Raw genomic sequence first — 19,748 nt, 5'->3', positions numbered from 1 at the left:
AGAGTGGGTATTGGGTGCTTAAAAAGGTATGTGTTGTCCCGCTCTTGTACTCGGTATAGGCCTTCTAGTCTTTTAGACATTGGAGTGGAAGTGTGAGGAACTGCCCATGCGCATTGAGCAGCATTTGAAATAATAGGCAGGAGAGGCAGAGTGACTGGTTGGGCCGATTGTGACCGGGCCATGAAATTATATACTGGGTTATCAATTGTTTTAACTTGAGAGGCCAAGTCCAGGCCTAGGGCTGCAGCCATATTCTTGACATGGAGATGATAAGCTCTCAGGTCTTCCGTTGGGGAGAAATGTGAAGGTGTAGCCACATCGGGCGAGGGATCCGCCTCCACGGTTTCGACATCAGATTCAAAATCTGAAGACCCATGGTGGCTGTCCTCTGTCTCATGTAGCGAAGGAGAGTGTGGCTCTCGCAGTATGGGTGTTACCGGCTGATGCAATGGACTAGATGGGGTGTATTCGTCCGTTTGTACTGCTCTGGAAGACAGCTGTAGCACGGAAGTTTGTGTATGTGTCGTAGACAATGGCACCCGAGTCTGAGTCGCGATGAAAGAATGCTGTAATGGCATTCCAGTCTGTGTAGCCACAGAGGAATGTTGTCTCCGGTTCGGGGCAGATGGTGCATCACCTGTTGAGAGACTACGAATTGGTAATGCATTTACGCGCCAAACCCTGCTTTCCCCAAAATCATAGTCCAAGCCGGGAGATCACGTGCCAGCTAAAACCCTTTCATTTGATGGAGAAACCGCATGGCTAAATCCACAGGTGTGCCATGGTGTAGGAGTAGTAAGCTGAGTTGCAGTTAGTACTTGTGATGCAGAAACCATGGGTTCAGGAGGAGCTTGCTCTTCCAAGTGCAGAAAACCTTTAAAGGTAGATGGTGTGGTAGTATTGGATTCCAATATGTTCAGAAGAGACTGAGCAGTGCCTGGATCAAATGATGCTCCCTCATTATCAGATAGATCCTCATGCTCAAGGGCGAATGTCATAGGAGCCCTAAAGCGAGGGGTGACCGTAGATATCAGGGCTGGTGTGTTCAGGGTTGATGCCTGCTGAATATCTCTGGATGTCAAAGGGGACTTGATCGGCGTTGGTGCCGGCATCAAATCCCTTCCTGTCAGTATCGAGAATGTCGACGTTGACGGTAACGCGTCGGGTATCTCTGGTTCAGACGACCGCATTGTATTGGAAAGTTCTCTCGATGCCGTCTCGCTCGATATCGAAGTCTTTGGTCTCAATTCCATGTCGGTCGGTGTCGAAGGCTTTGACATGGAGGGTGATTGTATTGATGCTGACTGTGTCGGTGTTGAAGGTTTTGATACAGAAGACCTCTTCTTTTTTGATGCCGGGTGCGCTGGTGTCGACGGCTTCGATCCAGAGGATTGTTTCGATGCCGGCCATGTGGGCGTCAATGTCTTCAATTCAGAGATGAACAGTACATCCTGGGCTGAGCTGGGTGATGGTGTAGAGCTCGATGTCGACAGCTTTTTGGCCCTTTTGGCGGGATCAGTCGAAGTGGCCATTTTATCCCCCTGCCTTTTCAAGGCATGTGGGGGTCTTTCGGTGGGCTTCGAGGTTTTAGACTAGATAGTAATCAGGTCCCTCGAGCCATGAGTATGATGGGGTGACTTAGAAGTTGAAGGGTCAGGTAAAACATCATCGTACGGTGAAGCCCTCAAGTGTAGTTCTCGATTTCTCTGTGTTTGCTTGGAGAAAGACTGGCAAATTTTACATGATGTAGTGTTGTGAGCCTCGCCCCAACAGAACAAACAGAGATTGTGGGCATCTTGAGAGGGCAATTTCGCTTTATATTTTTCACAGCGTTTAAAGGTCTTTTTGGACTTTGGAGTATCCCCCCCCCCTTTTTTTTTAAAGCAGTCCAGTACTCACAAACGTGGCCAGTGAAACAGTCCAATGTCGAAAAGCCGAAAATCAGTCAAATCTGTCGTCAGTTAAAAGGCAACTCCAAAAGCGTAGTCAAAAGGCAATCCGTAATCAGAAATCCGTAGTAAGACAGTAGATCTGTATAGAATAGCTAAGGATCCAGTACGAGGAGCCGTAGAAATCGGTGTACCGATCTCCACGGCGGTCGCAAAGGAACTGAGGTGCCTGCACTTCCTCCCGCCTTAAATAGCCACGTGGTCATGTAGGGCGGGATGCAGGCGCCTTAAAGGAGCTGTGGAACTCGACACTGAGAGGCTTCCGCGCAGGCGCAGAACCCATTCTAATGGATTCAATGGATCACGCCCCAGATCTACGAGGGCTGAAGCGGTGAGGTAGACGACTGGAGCGCAAGTGGAGAAAGACTTGACTCGAATCTGACAGATTACAACATAGAGCACATTTGAAGATCTATGCTCTGGCAATACGGATGGCAAAGAAGCAATTCTTTTCAGCCCATATTGCATCCGCAAGTTCATGTCCGGTGAGGTTGTCCAGGGTTGTGAGAGGGCTAGTATGTGCCCCTCCTCCCTTGAATGAGAATTTGGAACCATCTGTTACCCGCTGTGATGTGTTTAATGATTTCTTTATGGATAAAATCTCTCATATTCAGGATGACTTGGATTCAAACTCCACAATCACTGCAGTGTCTGAATCGGAGGTTTCCAGTGACTCCTCTTATGTGGTTAGGCTGGATCAGTTTCAGTTTGTGACTTGTGAGGATGTGGACAAGCTGCTTGGAGCGATGTGGCCTACCACCTGTTCTCTTGACCCTTGCTTGATGTGGCTAATACTATCTGGCAGGGAGGTTGTTGTAGAAGGCCTGGTAGAGATCATAAATGCTTCTCTGAGGGAGGGCAGGATGCCACCTTGTCTTAAGGAGGCAATTATTAGACCACTTCTGAAGAAGCCTGCCCTGGATTCCTCAGAGTTGAGCAACTATAGGCCTGTCTCCAACCTCCCATGGTTGGGCAAGAGGGTGGTGACCTCTCAACTCCAGGCAGTCTAGGATGAAACTGATTATCTAGACCAGTGATTCTCCAACTTGGGTCCTCAGGTGTTATTGGACTTCAACTCCCATAATCCCCAACCAAAGGCCACCGAGGCTGGGGATTATGGGAGCTGAAGTCCAATAACACCTGAGGACCCAAGTTTGAGAATCCCTGATCTAGACCCATTTCAGACTGGCTTTTGGGTGGGCTATGGGGTGGAGACTGCCTTGGTCGGCCTGATGGATGATATCCAATTGGGAATTGACAGAGGAAGTGTGACTCTGTTGGTCCTTTTGGACCTCTCGGCAGCTTTCAATACTATCGACCATAGTATCCTTCTGGAGCGTCTGAGGGGGTTGGGAGTGGGAGGCACTGCTTTGCAATGGTTCTCACTCCTATCTCTTGGGCAGATTTCAGATGGTGTATATCGAGGACTGTTGTTCAAAAACTGGACTTCAGTATGGTGTCCCTCAGGGCTCCATATTGTCTCCAATGTTGTTTAGCATCTACATGAAACTGCTGGGAGAGATCATCAGGAGATTTGGTACAGGGTGTTACCAGTATGCTGATGAAACTCAAATCTATTTCTCCATGTCAACGTCATCAGGAGAAGGCATAACCTCCCTAAATGCCTGCCTGGAGGCAGTGATGGCCTGGATGAGAAGTAACAAGCGGAGACTGAATCCAGATAAGATGGAGATACTTATTGTGTGGGGTTGGAGCTCGGGAGATGATTTTGAACTGCCTGTTCTGGATGGGGTCACACTTTGTCAGAAGGAACAAATACACAGTCTGGGGGTGCTTCTGGACACAAAACTCTCGCTGGTGTCCCAGGTTGAGGCAGTGGCCAGATTTGCCTTTATCAGCTTCGGCTGATACACCAGCTGCATCCATTTCTTGAGATAAATGACCTCAGAACAGTAGTACATCTGCTGGTCACCTCCAGACTTGACTACTGCAATGCGCTCTATGTGGGGCTGTCTTTGTACGTAGTCAAGAAACTGCAGTTAGTCCAGAATGCGGTGGCCAAATGGTCTCTGGGTCATCTCAGAGAGACCATATCACTCCTATCTTAAAGATCTACACTGGCTGCCGGTAAGTTTCCAGGCAGAGTACAAGGTTTTGGTTATAATCTATAAAGCCCTAAACAGCTTGGGCCCTGGGTATTTAAGAGAATGTCTTCTTCACTATGAACCACACCACCCATTGAGGTCATCTCGAAAGATTCGTCTGCAGTTGCCACCGGCTCGTCTGGTGGCTACTTGGGGACAGGCCTTCTCCATTGCTGTCCTGAGGCTTTGGAACACACTTCCTGCTGAAATAAGAGTCTCCCCATCTCTTACAACTTTTAAAAGGGCAGTCAAGACACATTTGTTCACCCAGGCTTTTAATTAGATACTGTTTTAATTGTGTTTTATTTTATTTGTTTATTTATTTGATTTTTATACCGCCCTTCCGAAATGGCTCAGGGCAGTTTACAATTAAAAATAGAAACCATTAAAACCAATAACAATTAAAACAGAAATATAAATATGTACACCAATTAAAAAACATCTTAAAAAACAATTAGACTATCAGAACAATTAAAACCCTGAAAACCAGGTTAGCATTAAAACAATTAAAACCAATTAAAAACCCTGAAAGGTCAGGCCAAACAAATGGGTTTTAAGGGCTCTCTTGAAGGTCAGTAAGGAATTAAGACTGCGAATTTCTTCTGGGAGTACATTCCACAGCCCGGGAGCAGCTACAGAGAAGGCACGCCTCTGAGTTGCCACCAAACGAACCAGTGGTAACTGGAGTTTTAACTTTTTAATTTTAATTGTTGAAAATTTTTAATCTTTTATTGGCTGTTTTTTTGTTTGTAAACTGCCCAGAGAACTTGTGTTTCGGGTGGTATAGAAATGTATTACATACATACATTTAAAATAAAATAAAATAAAATAAAATAAAATAAAATAAAATAAAATAAAATAAAATAAAATAAATCTTTCCCTGATTCCATATAAACTTACTCTTCCTGCCAATATATAACATTTGTGTATTAAAGCACTTCCTATACACACTTCAAACTCACATCCAGCTGAGCTGTCTAGGGTTGTGAGGGGGCTAGTATGCACCCCCTCCCACTTGAATTTAAACTTGGAACCATTGGTTACTTGCTGTGACATTTTTAATGACTTTTTTGCGGATAAAATTTCTCACAGTCAGGCCAAGCTGGATTCCAGATTCTACTATGGAGGTGTCCAGCAACTCCTTTTATGGGATTAGAATGGATCATTTTCAGTTTGTGACTCCTGAGGAAGTAGACAAACTGCTTCGGACTGTTTGCCCTACAACCTGTTCTCTTGACCCTTGCCCAACTTGGATTATCTCATCTGATAATTATATTATCAGAGAAGGTCTGGTAAATATTATAAAGGCTTCTCTGAGGGAGGGCAGGATGCCTCCTTGCCTCCTTGGAGGCTATTATTAGACCACTTTTGAAGAAACCTGCACTGGATCCCTCAGAGTTAGCTAATTACAGACTTGTTTTTAACCTTCCATAGTTGGGCAAGGTGATTGAGTGGGTGGTGGCTTCTCAGCTCCAGGCAGTTTTGGATGATACAGATTATCTAGACCCGTTTCAAACTGGCTTTCGTGTGGGCTATGGGGTCAAGACTGCTTTTGTCAGCCTGATGGATGATCTCCAATTGGCTATCAACAGAGGGAGTGTTACTCTGCTGATCCTCTTGGATCTCTCTGTGGCTTTCGATACCATTGTCCATGGTATCCTTTTGGACCGACTGAGAGAGGTGGGATTGGGTGGCATTGTTTTACAGTTGTTCCATTCCTACCTCTCTGGTAGATTCAAGATGGTGTCACTTGGAGACTGTTGCTCTGCAAAGCAAAAACTGAAGTATGGAGTTCCACAAGGCTCCATACTGTCTCCAGTGCTCTTTAACATTCTACATGAAACCACTGGGAGAGATCATCAGGAGTTTTGGTGCTGGCTGTTATCAATATGCTGATGACACCCAGATTTACTTCTCCATGTTGACCTCATCAGGAAATGCCATATCTTCCCTAAATGCCTGCTTAGAGGCAGTAATAGGCTGGATGAGGGATAGCAAACTGAAGTTGAATCCAAATAAGATGGAAGTACTGACTGTAGGGGGTCGGGACCTGAGAGATGATTTACATTTGCCTGTTCTGGACGGGGTTACACTCCCCCTGAAAGATCAGGTATATAGCTTGAGAGTGCTCCTGGACCCCAAGCTCTCCCTGGTTTTTCAGGTTGAAGCAGTGTCCAGGAACGCTTTTTATCAGCTTCGTCTGGTATGTCAGCTATGTCTATTTCTAGATGTGAATGACCTTAAAACAGTAGTACATATGCTGGTAACCTCCAGACTTGACTACTGTAATGCACTCTATGTGGGGCTGCCTTTGTACATAGTCCGGAAATGACAATTGGTACAGAATGAGGCAGCCAGATTGGTCTCTGGGACTACACAATGGGACCACGTAACACTGGTTTTGAAATAACTGCACTGGCTGCCGATATGTTTCTGGGTAAAATACAAAGTGCTGGTTATTATCAAGCCTTTAATGGCTTCGGACTGGGTTATTTAAGAGAGCACCTCCTTTGTCATGAACTCTTCAGCTTTTTACAATCTTCTGGAGAGATCTGGTTATGGTTGCCACCAGCTTGTCTGCTGGTGACTCAGGACTGGGCTTTCTCTGTGGCTGCCCGAGGGCTTTGGAATATGTTCCCTGCAGAACTAAGAACATCTCCTTTTTTTTGTTTTCAAGAAGACCCTCAAGATTTTCCTGTTCTCACAAGCTTTTAATTAGAATTTTAATAATTTGTTTTATATTGTTTTTCTTGTGTTTTAACTTGTATTTTAACTTGTGATTTTAATATTGGGATTTGTACACCGCCTAGAGATTTACATATCAGGCGGTATAAAAATATGATAGAAAGATCAATAAAATAAACTCAATACTTCACCACATTGGTATTTCTTCCTGCCTTGTTCCCAGGCTTGCCAGAACCTTCTCTGTTCCTTGGTGCTGCCAGTACATATGAAGCTGCTTTTTAACAAGTCAGATCATTGGTCTATCTAACTATCTCAGTATTGTTTCTATCACTCTCCAGGGTTTAAGACAGGGTTTGTAAACGGGATAATTGTGGCTCTTTTTGAAGATGCCAGGGATTGAAACTAGGGCATTTTGGAAGGGCGGTATACAAATCAAATAAATAAATAAATATAAAATAAATAAATAAATTTTGCATGCAGAGCATGTGCTATGCCACTGAGCCATAGCCCCTAGGGATGTGAATGAAACTGTTTGGCGCTCCATTCTAGGAGTGCCAAACTGGTTGTGTCAACCAGTGTTCGGGCTGGTCTGGAAGGGGGGCGGTGTTTCTTTAAAGGACAGTGAAGGCATTGCCTACCTGCCAGACCCCGCCCCCGCCACTCCCCCCCCGGCACTCTCACAAAAGGTGGGTGCATGGGGCTGCAGCGTGCCTCCTTGAAGCCCCAGTTAGCGTCGCCACGCAAATAAAAGAATATTAGGCTATTTTCTTATTGGAGCCATTTATCATATAAAACTGAACTATTGGATGCTTTCACCCAGTTTGATTCTGTGTGCATGTTTAGTTTATAAGCACTTGGAACTTTGTAAAAATTAAGTGAACTTGCCCTCTTCGTGCCGGAGATATTGGTTTCCACCTCTGTCTCTAGCTAAGGACCATGCTTCGCCTTCATCACTTTCACAGAACTCTACCATGGTGTTCTTATCCATCTGCACCCACGTTCCTTCAGAATTAGTCACCTGGTACACACACATACACACATAAAAAGGCATATTTAATTTACTTTTCAAATCATCCACCAATGAGATGCAGCAATATGCTTCCACATGCGAAAAAGAGCCTGTCATGGAAAGGCATCATGTCATGGAAAGGCATTCTTCAAGTTAAGACAGAAAAAAAAGTTGCATCATGAAAAGTTGAAGGTCATTAGTATTTTCAATGTGTTAGATTGGATTATGTTCAGAAAACCAAGAATATTCAGATTAGCCTAAGCGCTCCCAATTAAAACATAGCATTTGCTACCCAATAGTATGCAAGGGTGGATTTTTGCTTTGCTTTGAAGCCTGAAGCAGAAAGAGTCTGAAAATAACACTATGTATTCAATTTTCACAAAGTTGCTATAATGTCCCTTATGCTGTTTGAAAAACAAATAGCATGACACACTACATCCTCAAGCCCATTGCAATAGAAGAGCATCGAAGCATGATCACCGCATGCAATAGCTGATTCAATACCAAGGAAAAAAAAGATATTTAAGCTCTGTTGAATCCCTAAAAATAACTCCTTGGCAAACTTTGAAATATGCAATTAAATATAATAGATCATTTCCTGATGAATCACATACAAGAAAAATCAAGTTTAATTGATGTCAATGAATGAAATATAAAATCAAAGTAAAACTGACTTGCATCAGAATTTACAATATAAATCAACCTACAAAGAGTGAATTAGCAACCCAAGGTGGAAAAGCAAACCTTGTGTAGGAGAGCTGCTTTTCTTATGAATGCTATGATTATAAACCATTATCTATGAAGATAATAACTGAAGCTACAAGGATCCATACCTCGCCCACTGCCTTGACTTTGTTTCCCAGAACTAACATTCCAATTGGGATACCTCTAAGGTTGGGACAGCTTCTGACGTTGTGACCTGAGGGGCCAGTCTTCACTACCTTATACACTCCAGGCCCACCACGAAGGAACGGCATATCTGGCTCCTGCATTACCGCTTCCTGAGGGCAATGTGAGTTTACGTCTTTGAAAAAGTCATCTGCATTAGCTCTAGACTCCTGAAAATTTTAGAACAAAAAAAAAAAAACACCAAAAAAAAAAATCCTGTTAATAATGCCTTTGTATTTTCTACTAAGCCCACCTTTTTGTTTAATCTGCAACAGCTAAGATCTCGTCCTCAACAGCTTAAAAAGAACATTCTTAAACTATAGGCTTCCTTACAAAATAGTAATGAGCTTGCAGAACTCACTGAATTACTCTTGAACACAAAGAATGTAGAAGTATTTGCTATATGAATGTTTATAAAATAAAAAGTACCCATCTGCAACATAAGTGTTTGGAAGCATCACATGAGCATTTCTCCACTATATCATCTCAGGAGATACAAACAGAAGACTATGACCTAGCAAAAGCATTCATGCAGGAACATGCAGGATGGAAGGAAAACAGACATACATACATGACTGGTGGAGAGATTTAATATCAAAGTTATCTTAAAATACAGCACCAAAGATGAGCCTTCTACATAAAGGTGACTATGTGAACAGATAGTACTGCCAGATATATAAGATCTGGATTATTTTATGCAGTGTTTTCTAGGGGATTGTATTCTAGGGGATTCTACAGTTCCTCATTACAGCTTATTAGGGATCCCTCAATGAGACTATCAGTAAGCAAGCTTCTCTGAAAGCCAGCTTGCCCACCACTTCCTTCCCCCTTCAGTAGGCAGCTGCAGAGAGGTGACAGGTATATTCTAGCATGTAACCTCAGTTCATGCAGAGTGAAGGTGGGAAACAACAGGGCTGGTTAGCACCCATGTAAACTGAGCGACAATGCTAAAACAGGTCTCAGATTCTCCTGCTATGCAGGATTCCTTTCATAGTCACTGTAGAAAGAGGTCCCTGGAGACAGAAAGTCCAAAAATGGCCAATTTAAATGTATAGATGGCTCATACTCGATATGCTAAAAATACTGGTACACAAGAGACTGATCCTGACAGTTAAAAACTCACCTGAGGGGGGAAAGGTTTGGAAGTCCATGAAAATAAGTCCAAATCCCTGACTCCTTGGCTAGCATTAAAGACATTCTATGCAAAGTTTAAGATAGACAAATATCAACAGACATAAGTAGAAAAAATCAGAGACAGATTGCACTTTTTTGTGCATCCTAATATCGATTTCATTTTTACAAAAAATGAAGCCTTAAAATGTCAACTGAGCCCACAGTTCATTGTGGGAAAATCTGTTGAAAACAAACAGCTTATATTGACAGCTCTAAATGATGTAGTGTGTCATGCCATCCACTGAATAGAAAGATACTTTTATAGAGCTTAACACATTTTGTGCAAGGCAATTCCCATTCTCTAGTCTGAATGAGAATACCAGTTCTATCACAAGCCATATTTGTTTTATGACAGACAGTCTGCTACTTTGTGAAGATTTTTTTTTTTTTTTTTAGTGTGGGGAAAAATTCAGTATGGACATTCAGCCACCTGTTCATAAATGGAACCATTTAGAAAGTAGTAATCAGTCCCTTGGAAAGCACCTTAATGCCATACAAATCAACACCATTAGTAGACGGCATATGAAATAGTAAAGTGTGCCAGAATGCTTAAAAAAATACACATTTATCATATTATGAAATCTGAAAATTGATGTGTTTATCAAACACACACTGATTTGGGTAGTTGATATGAATTTTAGTACTGCCTGTTACATTCTAAAATAACTAGGTTTTTTAAAAAATAAATGAAACTAAGGAATTTCAGTAGTTTTCTATTTCATACACACATTCGGTTCCCAGAACTTAAAAAGAATTCTGCTTTATTTATTATTGCCTCATACCAATGTCTCATGGCAGTTTACAAAATAAATAGGAAGAGTCTGGTGAATTGCTGGCAGAATTGCTCTGTTCTGCAGAATCCACTTAAAGGAACATCCTGCAGTTGACTTCTGGGGGGAAAGGAGTATCTGAAACCTCCCCATAATGGACCTGGAAGCCCAGTCCTCTAATTAAAAATGTGTAGACTATTCTGTGTCACCTAGCATGAGAGGAAAAGCTCTCCACATACTTTGAGGCACTTACTTTTACTATTGCTTCAGAAGCACCATCCCTAGGGTCTGACTCTCCAAACAGGTTCTGGAGCTGAGACCAGATTCAAATGAGAGCACCATTACTTAATGTTGAATTAGTGTTAAGAATGCCCATTTCTTGAACGTCAAGGAACTGAGAGCAGGATTCAATGTATCAAAAGGGCTACAATTGGAAAAGCAAAAATTGGCAACCCACTCCCTCCATGAGAGAATGTGTTTTCCGCTCATAGATGGGTGTTGTTTAGATTCTGACCCTTGATTATATATAACTTCCATTATCTATACACAAATCAGGTGGCTGATGACCTTTTGTTCAAGTGGAAAAAACATGTTGTACACATCTAAAACATAACATTTGTTAGAAAAAGATGTATAAAATTTAGAAGATTAAATAGCAAAATAATGAAGTTATAATGCAGACTTTCCATACATAAAACATAAAAAATATATTTTCTATTGTGCTCTTTCAAACATTCACTTTTATTATTCTTGTGACATATGAATAATGTAAAAAACAATGCTGAATATAACAAAATGAGTTCTAGCATATAATCGCCTCTCTGGCATTCATAGAACATGCATGCATTCACTACAAAAATCACCTTCCAATATGGAACATATGCATATCCCCCGGCATAATTGCAGGCAAGCCATATTTGTTCTAAGTTTTTACCTGCCATTGGGCCATTTTTTACAAATCAAACTTGCAAGATACTCCTAGCCATTGCCATTGTTAAACATCAGTTATAAATATTAGGTAATTTTAGTCCGACTCTCTAAGAGATGCCTTGTAAATTCAACAACAAACATTTGCCTACTTCAACAGAAAACCACAGCTTACACCAGTGTTTTCATCTGCACTGTATGATTTGGACTGTTCGAATTAGTAAAAACATTTCTTCTGAGAAGTCCTAGATATAATCAAACTTGAACTTTAAATTATTTTCTTATGGAATAACACAGCAAAGTTTTCTACACACATACTACAGAAACACTCGCAAACCTTTCTGCTGAACTGAGTTACACAGGTGCCTGCGACTCCTGCTCTCAGGAATATCTTTTTAAGTGCTGAAGACTTGTTTTCCGTGGCATACACTGGCCAATGTGTTAATTTTTTAAAAAAATTACAATTCAGTACATTCTGCCTGAAGTTTCTGAGTTTACTAGGGAGAAATCAACCCAGCAGAGTACTGAGTGCTCTCTAACTCCTCCCCCAACCGATAAATGCAGGAAGAATGTAATTTCTAATCCAGGCTGTCCTGCACTTATTTGAATGTTACATCTCCCGGATCAGAGCAATGGAGCATTTCCATTTAGCACATTTCCTTGTGCTAAAACCTTGGAGCAGAAGGTTTTAGACTGTGAGCCCCTTGGCGACAGGTTGATTTTAAAAATGCTGTATGCCACCCAGAGCCAGGACGGTAGGTAAAGGTAAAGTGTCCCGTCAAGTTGATTTAGACTGCGGGCACCCACAGAGCCCTGTGGTTGTCTTTGGTAGAATACAGGTGGGGTTTACCATTGCCATCTCCCACGCAGGATGAGATGATGCCTTTCAGCATCTTTCTATACCACTGCTGCCTGATATAGGTATTTCCCATAGTCTGGGAAACATACCAGTAGGGATTTGAACCGGCAACCTCTGGCTTGCTAATCAAGTCATTTCCCCGCTGTGCAATTAGGTGGCTCAGGTAGAGTGGGATATAAATCAAATAAATAAGGTGCAACAAGAGGAATGAAGTATACTCTCATTAAGTAAATTTAATCAAGAATGAAGTCAAGATTTTAGACAGCTAATAAATTAGTCATTGTACTACAAGTACAGAATATATATTAAGTCTAGCTTTCAGATTTGACAAGCATGCTATAAAAAGAAAACTTAAACTAAAACTTTCTTCACAGCAAATACTCCCTCAAAGAAAATGGAGAAAAGCTCAGGATTAATGACCACTACTGCAGCTTTGCTGCCTGGATTAATGACTAGAAACTTCACAGAGGGAGGCTGAAGTAAATGACCACAAACCATATCAAAACTGTGGAAACTGGGTCTTGGCAACCTTAGAGAAGGAAGCACTGATAAGCACAAGGCACAAGTCCCTGGGACTGGAACCTGAATTACAAATCCAGCACATGGGCATGCAACCAGGCAATTGAGAGCTACGTCTAGCAGCCAAGCAGATATGGTCCATCCCACGAGCTTCCTGATTGCTGGAACTATCATGCCTTTCATGATAACATCTAATACACACACAGACCAAATTGTTTAATATTTTTCAACTACCTAGTTTACACAAAATTACTTCCTATAATTTTGGAGTGTATATGAGGTGACTAAATTAGATTTTTAGGATTTCCTTCAAATCAGTTACACTTTTCTGGCTTTTAAAGTAGCACAAAACTAAGTTGTTGCTTAAGCTGGAATAAAGCTAACCTTGCATCTGCCTTCTAAAACAGGCTAAATTAAGTGGACACTATCCTGCACTGCACACAGATGTTTCACTATAAGGGCCTGCAAAGGCAGAGTTTCCATGCTACCACTATATGCAGTAGTGCGTGTGTATTTTTCCTTATGTAAAGCAACAGGATTTTTGGATTACAGCTTCTGTTTTCCTGTTCTGTCATTTTTATTGACCACTGCTTTTGCTACAAGTGTCTGTTCCTATGTGAGGTCTACATATTTTTAAATAAGTAAATGTGAAGATGTGTTCACAGGGCAATATCTACACTTCTGAATGTGTTCCTGGCAGTACAACATATCTTGCCATATCCTTAATTCACAACAGACATATAATCACTATCAGTAATGGCAGCGTAGCAAATGTTATCTGAGTCAATATTGCAGAGCTCTCTTGCATCAGCTAATGTTCTCAAAAGCATAGCCAATGCAAGGCCACAGGACCACATATTTGAAACCAGGGTTTAGAGACTACCCATATTCTACAGTTAAGGAACAGGCCACACTCTGACTGCATCAGCTCACAATTGAAAATAAACCTCTAAATTGTTTGCAACTGTAAACAAAACAAAACCTTACACATCCTACAGAACCTAGATATGTTTCCTAGGTCACGACTTCCTACTCTAAGCTACTAAATACTGTTTTATTAACTGGACTGCTTCACCCAAAAGTGTAAAAACATTATGAAAAACCATCAATACAATGCCCAAATTTATTCAGCAACAACATGCTAATTAGATCAATATTAACCAACCTCTTTTGCAACTAAAAAACAGGTAGTACATTACTCAGTATAATTTATTTTCAGTATTAGTCAAATACAAATGACATAGACCACACCACTACCCCATTTTTCATAAGAAACAAGGTTCCAGCTTAACTATTTGCTTCCTTTAGAGAAAATAGATTATTTTCAAGGGTTTTAATTAATTCTAATTAATTCTACATCACCGTTGTTTTAAGTACTAAAGCTGCTTAATGAGAATAATTACCGCTATGGGTGGGATGAATAGATGGTGGCAACCTTTTAAAAATGATTGAGTGCACTCGAGTATTTTACTTACATCAACAGGGACTAGAAGGCTCTTGCCAAGATGTTGGTTAAACGAAAGGCACCAGGCTTCAGTGTAACCATTCATATTAGGGACGTATTTCCTTATTGTCTCGTCATTCAACCGTAGCCACACACCATCATCATTGTGGATCTACGAGGAAGAAAGAACACATACAGGACAGGCTCCTTAGGCAACCAAGAACAAGTCTGCAGAACAGGCACAACAGAGCAACATGGGAGTTTTAAACTTTTGTGCTAATTAACTAAAGAGAAAAACCAATAAAATATAAAGCAAATAAAGATTATGGATAGAGTAAGATGGCTTGTGTTAAGTTTAACACCCTGACCCTAATTATCTGCAACACCAATAGAATACTGTGATGTGGGACACTATTCTGAAAAATAGGTGATACACAATTGCAGAAAAAAGTAATTTGTTAACATGATGCATTTTAGGATCAGGCTGTTGGAACTATGAAAATAATTGGTACTATGAGCTGAATTACTGGAAATAGAGATGATTAAAAGGCATGTTAAAAACAGAATGTATGCCATGCTCACAATTAACTGGCTTTTTTTTTTCTTTTTACATTTTATCTGCAGCAATATCTGGCTTGCAAAACTTAAAATATTCTACACAAACAGAAACATTCAAACTTCCCGTAAAATTTGTTCCAGAAACTTAGCTGACTTGAAATGTTTCATTTCAGTTATGTTTCGTAACTAGCTGAGATTTTAACAATATTAACGGTATGATAAATATCTACCTCAATTTCTCCAAAAACTAATCTCACAGTCTGGAGCATGGGATTAAAGTAAGAAAGAAAGCAAAATGGCTGGTTAATAATACAACCTGATGCCATTTATGCCCATATAACTAAATATTGCGGCCAAGATCCAAAGAGCTACCGCAGGCACAAAAGCTTGCATGCACCCAGGAAGATTTTCAGGCTTTTTTCCATCAAAGAGGAGACCCCCCCGCCCTTATTTATCACAAATTGCTGTTCAGGTTCAAAGAGGCTTTAAGAACTGCTGTTCCATAAGCTCAAGTCCAACGCTTATTGGCCATATGAGACTAGTCACGTGATTCTTTGGATTCTGGCCTGCATATGTGACAACTTAATACACATTTCTTGCAAGTTACCTCATCATTAAAAGTAATGGATCCATTGACTTTTACTATGCCTATCTGCTCACTCTGAAGGGAAGGGTGGCTACGGATACGCAGCCCTGCACTGTCCTTGGCCACAAATTTGCGAACCTAAGAGAAGCAAAGAGACAGTAAGGCAGAGAAACCAGGAAGAGAGCTTTTTAAAAGGGAGTATAAAGATATAGTTTGAAATTTTGAAATTCTGCAGCACACAAGTGAAAGCCTAACAGCTATAATCTGCTGCTAAGTCTTCCACAACCAATGGGAAAAGTTGCTAAACAGTTTTACTTCTATTCAGAAGTCATACAGAAAAATAGATCCAATTCAAAAGTCCCTCTCTTTCACACACATTCCCTTAAATAAGAGGCCAAAGTTTATGTTAACTAGTATATAAATAGGGACCACAGTGGTCTAGCTACACTAGCTTTACTGGAATGACTAAATTCGCCCTAACAAACTATACAATTGGTAGTTCTGCCACTACCTTCTGGATCACTGGGCAGGAGGAAAGCTCAACCATGAGAAATAGTTCCTTTGGTTTACAAGATCTAAACTGATTTAGTGGGTTATAACTCTGAAAACTTCTGCAGCCATGTATCTTGCCCAAAATAATTTCTGTAGTCTCTTAGTAACTTGGCTGCAAGACAAAGGCATCAACACAAGGAGAGATAAGCCTAGTAGATCTTCCTAAATCAGTACACACAGGTCTACCTAACATACACAGTGAATATAGACTGGGATCCAACAAAGCTCTAGTGTGATCAAAAGGCACATCCACTTATGCATGCCACACAAATTCCTCTGTCTAGCTACAGCCACCCACACACATCCCATGCCATTCTGTAAAGTTCTGAAACCCACAAAAGCAATATTCCATGCAATGCAGCAGGAGAGGCGAGGCAAGATCCAAGCCATGAAGTTGCAGTCAATGAAATAAAGAGCAAGATCTTTAATACTTGCCTGAAATAATACAGGCAAACATTTGCAGTTTGCTTGCTTACAAAAAAACCCCATAACAAGTAGAAATAATTCTTTGCTTAGAAGTAAAATATCTCTATGCCTTCTTGGTAGAAAATTAAGGAGACTCTTATCGCTGCTGTTTTGGAAGATGTTAGGGAACAGAATAACCACTAGGATTAAAATTCCTATTTTGTGAGTGCAAGTCTCGTTGATGTCAATACCATTTATGCTTGCATAACTGATGGGGACATTTTAAAAATCTGCTTAATGAGAATCTGCTCAAAATCTGGATGCCTATTTTAACTTCCTTTGAAGTATCTGGGGGAACTGTGGAAGGAGAAACTTATTCTCTATGGTCAAAGATTAAAAAAGAAAGACTAGATGTGATCAAGCAATGTCAAGACAAGGCAGACTTGCTTAGATTAAGGAAGGTCAGAGGGCGTCTCTTCTGCTTCATGAAAATATAGACCCACCAAACATAAAGTGCTCATAACCAGCATATTTGTTTAAATTGAAAGGCCCACCAAAAATGTAAAGTGTAAATGGGATAATTATGCATTTGAAAACATTTGTACAATTCAGGTCTGCTTCTAGAGAACCAAAATTAATTAAGGCTCTCTGAATTGTGGGCTTGTTGCTCTGCAACTTGTAAACAGTCCAGAGAGATTTAAAAAAAAGATATTTGAAGGGCTTTTGATCATTACAATTCTTTGCTGGTTTATCAGATTTAAAATTTTAGATACACTTCCTGCAATTTATGTCACTATCCAGTGTGTGATTAAATATTTGTAGACAATATCATTACTTGGTCTAGCATTAAGAAAAGAACATAGCAACAACCACCTTATACCCAAATCAAGTTTTGATGTACCCCTGCGAACTGGGCAACAAGGTACCTTTCAAAGTGGTGATTCTCTATTAAGCAGGGAGACAGTAAATAGCTCTTTTCAACCCTGGCACAGCATCCCTGGTGTGGATCCACACAGCACAACTGAACTTAGGATTTCCCAATAACCTATATATTATGTATATGGGAGTATATACCCAAATGAAGAACCAGAAGGCATATGTTTGGGGGTGGGGTGGGGGTGTTTTCTGCAGAAGGTCTTAATCCCCTTGCTACAAACCAGATATTTAGGGGAAACTTGCAAAGACTTAAAAAATAGTACCGAACACAACATGATAGGGTATGGGAAATATTTAGTAGGTTGAAAATGAAAAGTAAACCTCTTTTTACACATGGTAAAGTATGGATTAATAAATTGGATTTCTGTGAATATGGTAGAATACAGAATTCAGAACTTTGTATGCTTTGATATCATACCACATGAAAGTCTAACAAGGTGAATAATTCTCTCTCTTTAACCAGTTTTAGCAGTTTTCCTTCAGCATGTAAACATATGAAGCTGCCTTAGACACGGTCAGATCATGAGCCCATCTAGCCTGCTACTGTAAAATCTGATTGGCAGACATCTTTCCCAGACCTGCTCTGTGGGATATCCTTTTGGCTAGTGATACTAGGTGCTTGTGCTTTAAAACTAAGCTCTGGGCCCTTCCCCAAAGAAGTAGTGTAAAACGTATAACTTACACTAGCTAATATTTTTACATACAATATTGTATGCCATTTTAATAACAAATACAGGGTAGCATCCATAGTGATGCTCATAGACAAATTATTTGTGATCAAGGTGCTCCACAATGTTACACTACTATTAGTGGAAGAGCAATCTTCTCAGGGCCTGTGCAAAAGATTGCTGCGCAACATGTTGCACTATTAGCTAGTTCACCACACCGCGTTATTTAATGCAAGAACTAGAACAGCATTTACTTTCTTTGTATAGTGACCTTGCACTACATCTTTACACAAATACAATGTCATTTACACTAACACAAGACTAGACTGGATGCTGCCCAGAGCATTTTGGTTCTTGTACCTTATTTGGCAAGGGTTCTGCTTTGGGTTTTACCAACTGGGTTCCGGGAGGTATCATTCCTTTTGGAGGATCCTTCACTTTTACTTCCAAACCAGCATCTGTAAATTAAGAGACATCATCATGAAGTACAGTGGGTAAATAAAAAAGAATCTAGATTGCTTGAAAGTGATTTCATTTAGAAGGTTTGTTACATTTCTATCCTTGGCAATACAGTATTATACTGAAAAATTAAAATGTGATCTGGCATAAGCCTTTCCTCAACACACTAATAAGCATTAGTAACCTACCTACAAAACTAAAGAAGTGCACAAAGCGTTTCTTGCACATACGGTGGTGGTGGTGGTGCAGAGAGCGGTCACTTTAACAGGAAGAGGGCAGGTCTTACCTGCCCCTCCATTGCTCCTCCCCCCAGCCCGGCACTGTTTGTATTAAGCAGCCTGGGCTGTCTGTTTGGAAATGTCATGCTGCCTGGCTGAGTCTTGCTTGGGAACAAGAAGTTCCCTGTTCCCAGCAGCCTTCTTGAAATGGCTTCCATACATTTCACACTTCAGACTTCCTTCCTGACACCCACAGGCTGCTGGGAACAGGGAACTTCCTGTTCATAAGCAAGACACAGCCGGGCAGTGTGGCTTTTCCAAACAGACAGCCCAGACTGCTTAATACAAACAGTGTTGTGCTGAGGTGCTGGGGGAGAAACAGAGGGGCAGATAAGAACTGCTTTCCTTCTGTTAAAGTGACCTGCTCACCTCCGGTGAAACAATTCAGCTGGGGCAGCTCGAAGCATTTTGGCACCTTGAACTAGAGGCGCTGAACTGCTTCGAACACATCCCTATACAAAACACCTTTGTTCAGACTGATGTGAAAACAGATCATGCCATTTTCTTAACAGGTTTGCTTTGAATATATTAAGATAATTAATGTTTTCCAACTAGACTTAAATAAATTCCATGTTTTGTTTTCTGAGTAATCTAGGTTCAGGAGTCACTAACAACAAAAACAACAACAACCTCTAACAAGAATATGGTAGGGATGTGCACGGAACCGCGGAGCTGCGGTCCGGCACTGGGGTGGGGGGTTCCATTAAGGGCGGGGGGGGGGCTTTACTTAGCCCTCCCGCGCTTTCCACACACTGCCGCCGTAATTATTGAAAAAATTGCTCCTCCGATGGCTGTTCCGATTTTAAAAAATGGCTGCCCCCTTGAAGCCCTGGCCCCCTGCTGCTGCCTTGAAGCCCCCTCCCACCCCCTTAAATCTCACCCCGGGCCCTTAAATCTTGCCCCGATAACATTAAGACGCGGGCAGGCGGCGGGGAGATGTCCTCCCGCCCCCTTCCCTGCTAGGCTGCAAAAGACTTT

General features: G+C 41.2%; 1 protein-coding gene across 14 annotated transcripts in view; it reads right to left on the bottom strand.

Moving 5' to 3' along the window:
- The window catches only part of MYCBP2 (MYC binding protein 2), a 259,460-nt gene that overhangs the window by 83,060 nt on the left and 156,652 nt on the right, over window positions 1-19,748 (bottom strand). For 7 of the 14 annotated variants that reach the window (XM_053305497.1, XM_053305498.1, XM_053305501.1 and 4 more), the window contains 7 exons: window positions 18,394-18,491; window positions 15,494-15,610; window positions 15,117-15,146; window positions 14,360-14,500; window positions 9,760-9,834; window positions 8,582-8,806; window positions 7,625-7,757 (listed from right to left, as the gene is read on the bottom strand). In XM_053305497.1, coding sequence (XP_053161472.1) covers window positions 7,625-7,757; window positions 8,582-8,806; window positions 9,760-9,834; window positions 14,360-14,500; window positions 15,117-15,146; window positions 15,494-15,610; window positions 18,394-18,491 — 819 coding nt within the window. The remainder of the gene's footprint in view (window positions 1-7,624; window positions 7,758-8,581; window positions 8,807-9,759; window positions 9,835-14,359; window positions 14,501-15,116; window positions 15,147-15,493; window positions 15,611-18,393; window positions 18,492-19,748) is intronic. The other 7 variants (XM_053305499.1, XM_053305503.1, XM_053305511.1 and 4 more) reach the window with 5 other exon arrangements.

The sequence above is a fragment of the Hemicordylus capensis genome, chromosome 3, assembly GCF_027244095.1.
Source record: "Hemicordylus capensis ecotype Gifberg chromosome 3, rHemCap1.1.pri, whole genome shotgun sequence".
Taxonomy (NCBI): domain Eukaryota; kingdom Metazoa; phylum Chordata; class Lepidosauria; order Squamata; family Cordylidae; genus Hemicordylus; species Hemicordylus capensis.
Note: the sequence above shows the minus strand (reverse complement) of the source record. Positions and strands in the feature narration are given on the sequence as shown.